Source organism: Mercenaria mercenaria, chromosome 7 (genome assembly GCF_021730395.1).
Source record: "Mercenaria mercenaria strain notata chromosome 7, MADL_Memer_1, whole genome shotgun sequence".
Classification (NCBI taxonomy): domain Eukaryota; kingdom Metazoa; phylum Mollusca; class Bivalvia; order Venerida; family Veneridae; genus Mercenaria; species Mercenaria mercenaria.
This window is the reverse complement of record NC_069367.1, coordinates 65,656,794-65,669,227: the sequence shown is the minus strand read 5'-3', so window position 1 is coordinate 65,669,227 and position 12,434 is coordinate 65,656,794. Positions and strand designations below refer to the sequence as shown.

General features: G+C 37.3%; 1 protein-coding gene across 1 annotated transcript; it reads right to left on the bottom strand.

Moving 5' to 3' along the window:
* Window positions 1-3,604: 3,604 nt before the first annotated feature.
* On the bottom strand, window positions 3,605-6,655 carry LOC128558325 (uncharacterized). Its single transcript, XM_053547253.1, has 4 exons — window positions 6,398-6,655; window positions 4,739-4,841; window positions 4,318-4,441; window positions 3,605-3,626 (listed from the first exon to the last, which is right to left on the bottom strand). The coding sequence occupies exons 1-4, from the start codon at window positions 6,452-6,454 to the stop codon at window positions 3,605-3,607; spliced, it is 306 nt and encodes a 101-aa protein (XP_053403228.1). The 5' UTR covers window positions 6,455-6,655.
* Window positions 6,656-12,434: the final 5,779 nt, after the last annotated feature.

Sequence of the window (12,434 nt, the reverse complement as noted above, 5' to 3'; positions counted from 1 at the left end):
CTATAAATGGTGCCTGTGAGTTCTACTGCTGTCTGAAACTCTTCAACAGAAAGGTCGACATTATCACTTTCGATTGTCATTTTTCTCAGATCGCTTGAAAAAGTGTTCGTATCCATGTCTTTGAAATTTCTAAAGAGCACAACCTCACTGGTTATATTTTCCTTTCTAACATTTGTCACAATTTTGACTGCACAGTGATCAGAAATATATGGACCCTGTTCACAAGAAACTACTTCAACACTATTTACCACTTCCGTAAGGACCAAATCAAGAATGTTACCACCAGTGTGTGTACTAAATTGTACATGTTGTTGTAAACCCATGGCGTACAAAGAATTATTGAATTCTGTTACTGCATTTGTTTCATCGTGGATGTGAAGATTAAAGTCACCCATGACCATTACATTTGAGTACTGTGATAGTACTCCCTCCATATATTGAAAGAAGTTTGTGACAAACTGGGAACAAGTGGATAAAGATGGAGGTCTATAAATCCCAACTACAGTGAAACACCGCTCGCTCGAGCATCGATGACTCGAGCACCCGGGCTCGCTCGAGCAATTGATGTGGTCCCGGCCGATTTTCTTCTGTTTTCCATGTGAAATTACCATGGCTGGGTCGAGCATCGATAACTCGATCGCTCGAGCATGACACCTGGTCCCTGTGTATTAATTTATTCTTCATTTCTTCTGGCAAACTGGAGCAGAGGTGTCAAAATTTTTGCACCTTCGGCGGTCAGAATGTATCGGTTAATTAAACATTTTCACATCAAATTTTGATCAATTACTGATTACCTAAAACATCTTTTCTCGGGATCGAGAACATAGTTATGAGATCTTAATATCTTAATCAGCAGTTGTTTGCATGCAAATGAAGGAAATAAAAATTGAGACGATAATTCTGATATGCACTTGTTGATAAATAAAAATAAAATAAGTCTTGGTCGTTTCTTTACATGTGCCATTTATAAATTACATATTGAAACGTCTATCATAGATAACGTTTGTAATACGTTTTTTTTTTTTTTCAAAAATGTCACAAATATGTTATTATTACGCATCACCGTTTACTCTGCAAATGGTTCCGATGAAAATCGGTAAAGAAAACTTCAATTTTCTTCGTAGGTAGGTCAATGTTTGGGTCGCCCGAAACCATGGATAACTCAAGCATTTTGCTCATCCCCTTGTGACCTCGAGCAAGCGGTGTTTTACTGTATATGCTTAGTAATGTTTTTGAAAATCAACTGCCAAATACCATATTCAAAACTGTGAGAATTTCCTGCCGAAAGTTTGCGCATGTTTACAGCAGATCTACACGTCAGTGCAACACCACCACCCACCCTATTTTGCAATGGTACTCAAGTGAGCAATACAGGGCCATCATGGCCCTCTTGTTTCTACTTATCTCTGTAATTACCTGATGGATGTGATTCAAACTCAAAATAGTTATTCCACATCATCACCCACATCATCTGACATAAGGGCCATAACTCTTGCACCAATATTTCATGATTTATCCACCCTTTTTACTTTGTATCTCCTAAACCCCTTGGAGGATTTTCATGAAACTTGGGTCAAATAATCACCTCATCTAGACGATGTGCATAACTTATGAGTTAGCCATGCCGGGTCAAGGTCACAAAGGTTTGAGCCTTCCATTTTGTGTCCACTCTGTACCTCCTAAACACCTTAAAGCTTTTTCATTATTATTGGATCAAATGATAACCACATCAAGAACTCATGATTCAGCTCTGTCAGCTCAAGGTCAAATGTTTGAGCTCTGTATCTCATTAAACTCTTGAAGGATTTTCATGAAACTTGAGTCAAATGATCACCTCATCAAGATGATCTGCCGAATTCATGAGTCAGTCATGTCAGTTCAAGGTCAAGGTCACAGCTCAAGGTCAAAGGTTTACCCTTTCACTACCCATAACAATGGTGGGGGATTTAGCTTGTCTTTCAAACTGCCTTGTTATGATTAAAATGTTTCATTGAAATAACGTTAGATGTACGAAAGAAATAATGGAAGCATGTTGCTGTTTCGATTAAAAAATGATGATATCTTAAGCAAGTATTTTCTTAAAGGCATATGCTAGAATTCCTGTATATGAGATAGGTAAATTTTTATGCCCCCGAGGGGCCTCCGTGGCCAAGTGGTTAAGGTCACTGACTTCAAATCACTTGCCCCTCATCGATGTGGGTTTGAGCCTCACTCGGGGCGTTGAATTCTTCCTGTGAGGAAGCTATCCAGCTGGCTTACGGAAGGTCGGTGGTTCTACCCAGGTGCCCGCTCGTGATGAAATAATGCATGGAGGGGCACCTGGGGTCTTCCTCCACCATTAAAGCTGGAAAGTCGCCATATGACCTAAAATTGTGTCGGCGCGACGTTAAACCCAACAAAATAAATAAATAAATAAATTATGCCCCAGAAGGGAGGCATATAGTTTTTGAACCGTCTGTCGGTCTGTCAGTCGGTCGGTCTGTCTGCAATTTTCGTGTCCGATGCATATCTTTGTCATCCATGGATTTTTAAATAACCTGGCATGAATGTGTACCACAGTAAGACGACGTGTCGCACGCAAGACCCAGTCCGTAGCTGAAAGGTCAAGGTCACACTTAGACGTTAAAGGTCATTTTTCATGATAGTGCATTGATGGGCGTGTCGGGTCCATATCTTTGTCATCCATGGATGGATTTTCAAATAACTTGGCATGAATGTGTACCACAGAAAGACGACGTGTCGCACGCAAGACCCAGGTCCGTAGCTCAAAGTTCAAGGTCACACTTAGACATTAAAGGTCATATTTCATGGTAGTGCATTGATGGACGTGTCCGGTCCATATCTTTGTCATTCATGCATGGATTTTAAAATTATTGGGTATGAATGTGTACCACAGTAAGAAGACGTGTCGCGCGCAAGACCCAGGTCTGTACCTCAAAGGTCAAGGTCACACTTAGACGTTAAAGTTCATATTTCATGATAGTGCATTGATGGGCGTGTCCGGTCCATATCTTTGTCATTCATGCATGGATTTTAAAATAACTACGCATGAATGTGTGGCACAGTAAGACGACCTGTCGCGCGCAAGACCCAGATCTGTAGGTCAAAGGTCCTAAACTCTAACATCGGCCATAACTATTCATTCAAAGTGCCATCGGGGGCATGTGTCATCCTATGGAGACAGCTCTTGTTTATTTCAATATGCAATAAAAGTCATAGGTCATCGGTATTTAAAGAGTTATCTGCCCTAAATAATGTCATTTTTGAGGAAATTAATCTGACAATGAAATACATGTAGTTTCAAAAAAACTTGAAGTTGGTATATATTATGACTCATAAAGACAGTGACATTTAGATATAATATTTAATATAGATCTAGTAGTATAAAAATGCTTTTATAACTAAAATTTTTTTTTTTAATAAAAATATCACAATTCACAATATTTAAAAAGGAGTTCATCATTAATCACAGAGAATACAAAGAACCATCTTTCAGTTCTTTAATGTCATGGAGGCCATTAACAGATCATTTGTTATCTTCTGCTGCTCCAAAATTTGTGACAGCAGTCTGTTCTGCTCTTGCATTACAGACATCAAAGCATCATCAGTAAGTGCACTGTATGAACCTGAAAATTAAATTAAAATAATTCTTGTAAAATTCAGCAGTTGTTTACTGCATTTTATTGTATCTTTAGATGATTATATGATGGTAGGACATCTGTCCTTTGCCCACAGTTACTTAACATTTATCTCCGCATTCATACATCATCTCATCCACATTTAACAATATTCAACAACATATTTATGGCCACAAGATCTCAGCCTAAGTTTGATAATAATCTATATCAGACCATTTGTTTCAGAGTTATTGGCCCTGATAGGTAAACATTGATATATTTCATCCTATGTACACAATAGTACTTTCATATGTTTACCAATCTTAATAATATTCATACAGCATATGTATGACCTTACGTTTTGTGCTAAGTTTGATTATGAGCAAAATCAGATCTATGGGTCAAGAGTTACAGGCCATTGATTGATAGAGATTGCTGTATTTCACCAACTGGATAATTCTTATCCTATTATCGTTAAATTTGTCAGAATATTTGTGTATCAAAATTATTACTAGTAAATCATACAAGAGCTGTCAGATGACAGCACGCTTGACTATTCGAAGAATTGATTGAAGAATGGGGTGAAAATATTACAACAGATTATCAGACAAAAGCAAAAAATAGATTAGACAAACCATGTTCCTATAGCAATTTTCCATAAGAAAGTTACACACTACTTTTATATGGCAACACAATTTACCTTAGTGTTTGCAGGTAGTCTATTTCAAAGACATTTTGTACTGGTGGGCAGTCTGCTTCCAACAAGTCTTGTATTGGTGGGTTGTATGCTCTGTATTCTACTGACGTTGGCAACACACTGGTGGCTGGAAAGAAATAATGGATTCCATACTATGTAATAAAATACATTTTTTCATTTACAATAAACCTGCATAATAGGTAGAAAAATAATTTTCTTTACACTAACAACATAGAGAATTTGATGTCTTGTATTATATTTTATCTGATTATATGTAAGAGAGAAATATCACATTTCATTGTATTAGCATTGACATCGTTGACCTAGGATGTTTTTACTTACAATATTTAAAATTTTACACTTTAGGCCTTTAATAATTGAAAAAAAAAACAGCTCTGCCAAAGTTGCAATAATAGGTACTCACCAGAGTTAACCGGTTTAGTACTGGAATTGCTCCCACTGCTTAGTTTGAAAGTGTCCACTCCACAAAACCATCCAATTGCAGATTCTCCAATTATCTGAACCATCTACAATATGTATAGTCTAATATTAAATTTTTAAAACAAGAAAGCCTAATTAGCCTTTCCCAGTTATCCTAAATAACAATTATATTGGCCAATTTTTCATTTTCAGTAAGGGTGCATAAAACTACTAGACTGACTATTATGAATCTATGGCACGCCGTAGCTGCCCCATTCCAGTGTGTTTGAATTTGATTCTGAACTCTGATGTGCTTGAGTTTATTAGTTGTAAATGTAGACTTGTGATATACCGGTAGTTGCGATCCTTTAACATGTGCAAATTTAACATAAATTGTTTTGTGGACAATTCTGTTTGTTATGTACACTTATCAGTTTGTGGTATATAAATGAAGTGGTTGTAATATAATAATATGTCTCCCACCCCAGAGTGGTGTGGTAGACAGTCATATCGATTTACTCCTGTCTGTGTGTCTGTCTGTCACAAAGCTTGTCTACTCCACGTCGAACATTTCTCATCCAGTCTTCAACAAACTTGAACGAAATGTGTTTGTCTGTAAGTCCTTGGTCAAGTTCGATAACTAGCCAAATAGGTCTAGGCACTTCGGAACTATGGCCCATGAATTAACGAAAATCAGCCTTTTTACTATTGTCCGCTCTCTATGTCGAACAATTTTTATCAGATATTCACCAAACTTTAACAAATTGTGTTTGTCAATAAGTCCTCGGCCAGGATCAATAACTAGCCAAATCGGCAAGAGACTTTGGAATTATGGCCCTTGAATAACTGGAAAGCAGTCTTTTTACTCTTGTCCATGTTCTAGGTTGAACATTTCTAATCCGATCTTCATCAAACTTGAACAAAATGTTTTTGACCATAACTCCTCGGCCAAGATTGATAACTAGCCATATCACCTGAGGCACTTTAGAATTATGGCCCATGAGTTACCCAAAAACAGCCTTTTTACTCTGACTCACTAATTAGATGATAAGACAGTTGTGGGAGACATGCATTGTTTTTTTTTTTCGAAAAAGCAACTCTAGATTTTTGTTATTTACATTTACGTATGCAGTACTGAAATGTCATAGCCTCTCATGAACTTCAACTTTTCATAGTGGGTCTAATTTTTCATAGCTGCATTGGTTTGCTTACATTTCTTAATTTTATGCATTTGTCTAGATAAGACTGTTTTGAATCAGGACAGTCAACTAAAATGAAAATTAAAAGTTTAGGTAACATTGTAAATGTGTTGTTGCTTTTTCCTTTTAAAAATATATTCAACACTGTGAACATAGAGAGTTTCTTGAGGTACTGTTTCGCCAATTACGCCATGCAGGATGAAATTTGATAAAGTATTTTACAAATGTGTCCGAGTTGTATTGAAAACTAGGTCACTAGGTAAAATAAAAGAAAATGCTTGTTTACACTCAAGAGCTATGTGATTTGGTTCAGTCTTTATGAAATTTTGAATATTTTCATGAATTCAATATACTAGGTAAATTGTGTTTATACTGATATGGTGTGATACTCAGGAGAGCGACCTAGGGCCATCTTTGCCCTCTTGTTAATTCATTTTATGCATTGTAAATACTTCTTTATTCACCTTATCTTCCCAATCCTCCAACATGGGAGGGGGTCCACCACCTGTTGTTGCTGCCATCTGCCTCCTCCTCCTCCTTTCTTTCTTTTTAACATCTGTTTTGATATCCGAGAGTTTTTTCTTGCACTCTTCAGTAGTTCTTATACAAGTTCCTTGTGCATTGACACTGAAAGCATGATTTAGTTTTATATAGCTGCGCTCAATTTTAACAGATAAAAGTTGTTATGAATAAAAACTGCAATATATAGATATAGTTGAACATGTTTGTAAACACTACACGCGGAAACAGCAAACGTTGGTCTTTGTTTACAGGTGTTCATTCTTAGTAGGTTAAATATGATAATATTCTAAAGGGAAATAAAAAAAATGATGGTCTTTGCAGACAGGTTTTGTAATAGTGATCATTATTCTCATGGCCTGGGTCTGGGACTGGGTCCATGGTGTAAGGGATACAGTCATTGATTTGTAATCTCTAAAACCCCTCACTGATAAAGGGTTGTAGGTTTGAGCCCCACTAACGACCACTACAAATTCCATGAGAAAGATGGAAGTTGCTTAGAACCTGAAAATAAGCGTATTATACAGTTAAATAGAGGATATTACATGAGTGTCTTTTCATATTGAATTTATTAAACGAGTCCTTTAAAATTAAAAATGCAAGGCTTTGAAGAGCAATTTATCAATTTTATTCAACGAGTTAAATAAATTCAATGTGTAAATTCACAAATATAATATTCTTTTTATCACATGATAGCTTTTTCCAGTCGAAAAATAAAAAAACTGTCAAAGCTTTATTACACTAGAGTATTATCACTTTTAGCTCCTCTTATCTAGGCTTTTTCTTTCATCATTCTGGCATATATAAATCTGTATCATTCCTGTCCTTTACCGTTTTGTATTGTAAGGAACATGTAATCATATGCGATCCTTGAAAAAAAAAGCTATTGCCGAATAATACAACTTTAGCCACTCTAGACGTACGCTGTCGGTGTAATATTTTGGAAAACTTGTATAATAACGGCCCGAACTATTTGAACCTGAAGACAGTTATTATGCCCCCCTTCAAAGAAGGAGGGGTATATTGTTTTGCAGATGTAGGTCGGTCGGTCGGAATATAGACCAATCCGTTTCCGGATGATAACTCAAGAACGCTTGGGCCTAGGATCATGAAAGTTGATAGGGAGGTTGGTCATCACCAGCAGATGACCCCTATTGATTTTGAGGTCTGTATGTCAAAGGTCAAGGTCACAGTGACCCTGAATAGTAAAAAGGTTTCCGGATATTAACTCAAGAACACTTGGGCCTAGGATCATGAAAGTTGATAGGGAGGTTGGTAATGACCAGCAGATGACCCCTATTGATTTTGAGGTCAGTATGTTAAAGGTCAAGGTCACAGTGACCCTGAACAGTAAAACGGTTTCCGGATGATAATATCAAGAATGCTTAGGCCTAGGGTCACTAAAGTTGATAGGAAGGTTGGTCATGACCAGCAGATTACCCCTATTGATTTTGAGGTCAGTATGTCAAAGGTCAAGGTCACAGTGACCAGGAACAGTAAAATGGTTTCCAGGCAATAACTCAAGAACGCTTGGGCCTAGTGTCAGGAAAATTGATAGTTAGGTTGGCCATGACCAGCAGATGACCCCTTTTGATTTTGAGGTCAAAGGTCAAGGTCGCATTGGCCAGGAACAGTTAAACGGTTTCTGATCTTATCCAAAACCATAGGGCATAGGGCTTTGATATTTGGTATGTAGCAAAATCTAGTGGTCCTCTATCAAGATTGTCCAGATTATTTCCCTGGGGTCAGATATGGCCCCACCCTGGGGGTCACATGGTTTATATAGACTTATATAGGTAAAAAGCTTTGAAAAACCTCTTGTCCAAAACCACAGGGCCTAGGGCTTATATATTTTGTATATGACGTCATCTAGTGGTCCTCTAGTAAGATTGTTCAAATTATTTCCCTAGGGTCAAATATGGCTCCGCCCTTGGGGTCACATGGTTTACATAGACTTATATAGGGAAAAGCTTTGAAAATCTTCTTGTCCAAACCACAAAGACTGTGGCTTTGATATTTTGTAATATAGCATCATTTAGTGGTTCTCTACCAAGTTTGTTCAAATTATCCCTCTAGGGTCAGATATGGCCCCGCCGCAGGGGTCATATGGTTCATATAGACTTATATAGGGAAAAACCTAGAATCTTCATGTCCATAACTTACATCATTCAAATTTGGACGACATGTATAGTTTTGAGTGGCAAGATGAACCTTGACATGAGTTGACTTTGATCTTGACCTAGCTACCTACTTTCACATTTCTCAAGCTACAACCTTCAAATTTGAACCACAAGCATAGTTTTGTGTACTGAAATGAACTTTGATCTGGAGATTGACCTAGTGACCTACTTTCACATTTTTGAAGGTACAGGCTTCAAATTTGGACCACTTGCATAGTTTTGTGTTCCGAAATAAAATTTGACCTTGATTTTGACCTAGTGACCTACTTTCATATTTGTCAAGCTATAGCCTTCAAATTTGGACCGCTTGCATATTTTTGTGTTCTGAATTGAAATTTGACATTGATTTTTACCTATTACCTACTTTCACATTTCTCAAGCTACAGCCTCCAAAGCTTTCACATTTCTCAAGCTACAGCCTCCAAAGCTTTCACATTTCTCAAGCCACAGCTTTCAGATTTGGACCACATACACATTGTTTTGTACCGAAATGAAATTTGACCTTGAGCTAGCCTTGAAATTTGGAACATTACTCAGTGGATGGCGCCAAGATCACTCTGTAATCTCTTGTAAGGTTAATAGGTAAAAGGTCAAGGTCAGATGAAACCAGAATGGTAGAACTTTAATTTACAGTGAGCATATAATTTCTGTTCCTTGTGCAATTACTGAATGCATCAAGGGGGGCATTTCGTGTGCGACGAGCTCTTGTTCAGTATTTGGGTCGGAAAGTCTAAGGAACTCTAGCTGAAAGTTTTGGTGTAGAAAAAGTTTACATGTTGTACCCCAACATCATAGTTGGTTGGGTGCTTTAGGTCTCATTGCAACTCTGCATATGTTATATTTTCTCCTTAACCCTTAGCCTGCTGGCGGCAGATGATTCTGCCTTTGCGATCCATGCAGTCTGATCATGGTCTGCACTGAACATTAGCTGTTCAGTCAGTAAATTTTAAGTGAAAACCCCTTTGAATAATAAGTGGTACTGTCCAAATTTAAAGATGGACCAGTCCATTATAGAAATATAGCAGGGTAAGGGTTAATCATTGAAAACATTATTATGCTTTCTTCGCTGGTGCGGCTCGAGAAATCAAAGGGGACAGCCGTGTCCGTGTGGTTAAGATCGTTGGCTTCAAATCACTTGCCCCTCATCAAATTGGGTTCAAAACTCATTTAGGGCATTGAATTCTTCAAGTGAGGTAGCAATCCAGATGGCTTACCTACCGAGATGCCCACTCATGATGAAATAATGCACGGAGGGGCACGGGGGTCTTCCGAAACCATCAAAGCTGGAAAGTCGTCATGTCGGTTCGACGTTAAACCCAACATCATAATCCATTGGAGCCTAAAAACAAAATGTATGTTTTACCAGATTTATATCATCATGCTACCTTAATAGTTACTGAAATATATACATATTTAATGTTTTTTTTAAAGTATACTGATGTAGAGATAGTTAACACAAGTCACATGCCAATTATGATACTTGTATGAACACCGGACAAAATGAGAATTAACAATCGATCTCCGTGGATTTCATCAACAAGACTGTGCCAGATACAGTAAATAGCTTGTGTTCATTCAGTTCGGGAGAAAACAATAGACACTTGCCATGATTAGGCTTACGGACATACCCTCTGTGAAATTTAAAAGCATAATCCAGACAACTTCAACAGGAATGTACGATATAAAGCAAGCATTGTTCAAATATATATTTCAAAAAGTATAATATTAAGTGTAATGAAATTCTCTGTCAGTACTGCTGATTGTGTATATACTAGGTAGTGTTTCCCTTGTGCACCTCGTATAAAATAAATTTGCATACTGTATGGCCATAGCACTCTTACGTCATTTGAATCATACGTCACAAATTTCTTTCGGAGAAAGAAAAATAAATCTGGGACGCGATATGGTGGATATTGTTTACTGAAAACTGATAATTGTTGAAGAAATTGGATATGTGGAGGACTTGAAATACATCTGTAAAGATGCTAAAATACAGGCTATCTTTGAATCATGCGCTTTGAAATGCTGTTAAATTGAACAAATCATCGTTTCAAGTGCATGGTGCAATTGGTGCCTCAATGTCATCAGTGTTTGAAAGAGTATTGCTAGGCCTACTGTAGAGCTGCTGAAAACTTGAAAGAACTTTTGAGTTATTACAGCTTTGATAGGTAAAAAGTGAGTCAATTTACATTTTTTAAGTTACATCCATGGCCATTGTTTGTTTGGTGTTGTTTGTTTGTTTTATTTTTTAGATCAGATCTACCTAATACAAAATTACTGTCCACTCATGCATTCGCATGTAAACTAGATCTAGATGATTTTTGAGTTGCTCCCGATAAAATTCACGTGAAATTTCCAGTAGCTAGATAGATCTATTAGATCTACTTCAAATTTAGAGAGCAAACTCCAATGGCGACAAGAATTTACAATGAGAGACTGCCGTTGAAAACAGATTCTATAAATTTGCCATTTATAAGCAGAAATATTGACTTTTTTTTAGTTTATTTTGACGATAAGAGAGCTTGAGACTTTTTGATTGTGATATAATACAGTATGAGAATCTGCTGGAAGCACATTTCCAGAATTTGGTAGAAACACTTTTTCACCCAGCTTTAAGGAGAAATTTAATGGACCAAATTTAAGCACCAACACAGTATCAATTATAATACTGGAATTTTAATCAGAGAATAAACAGAGACAGGAAGATGCAAGAAAAGGGCATAGAGATTCGCCTATCCTCAATTTCTCGCCAGCATCTCTCTTTGTCGACGGCGCGCAATTTCAGACCAAGGCGGCCATCGACAATACTTGCTCTTTCAAATATGCAGACTTTAGAGCCTCTCCCTCTGCTCCAGTCCAGTTTTCTTTCCCCTTTTTGATTGGGACGTCAGCCATCATTCGTGCAGACGATTTGGTGATAGTTTTGCGGGAAAATCGCGTCATTTCAATAAATGTAAAAATACTTCAACTGAAGAGTTATGCACATTTTATGCGCACGTACATTGTAGAAGTTACGAACGTTTAGTAAAATGCACTTGCAAAATTGCGTAAGAGAAAAAGTTACGGAAATATTTACGCAAAACGTAGGATTGTTAGTAAAACGGTACCCTGGTACATGCGAAGCTTTTAATAGAATATTCAACTTTAGACAGCGTAGAGTTAACACCCTGACAAGGCACATAACTGCGTCTGACTTTGATGACAATTTATTTATAATGTGTACCACAGCTGAATTGGCACAATTGAATCTTATCTTGTTTGTTTATTCGTCGCCCCAAATAAACAATGAAACTAATATGGGAAATAACTCTAGTACTTTTATATCTGAAGTTATACCAACAGCATGCCATGAATCGGACCATTTTGCATGAGACCAATGCCCTTGAAAGAAAGTACCAAAACCCAAGTTATCTCCCCCTGCCCTATCAGAAAATAGTTGAACGTCCTCATTAGACACCCAAAGCTGGTCATGGAAAACTGAGACTCCACTGAATTTTTCTGAAAACAGTAGCCACATGCGCAATTCTAGCCGAATTTCCTTCTTAACCCTGATATGATGGAAAGGCTTGGATAAGCCACAAGTAGCATTTATCCAGTGGCGAATAAATGGTCTACCCATAGGTATAGCTCTACAGCAAAAAATTCAAGCTGCCAATTAGGGACTGAATTTTCTTTAATGTTGACTTTGACTTTCGCAAAATTTCTTTGACTTTTCGAATGACTTCAAGAATTTTTTGATTTGGGATTCTAACTACCATTTCTTTAGAACTCTAACCCTAAGAATATTAAGATTTCTGTCGGA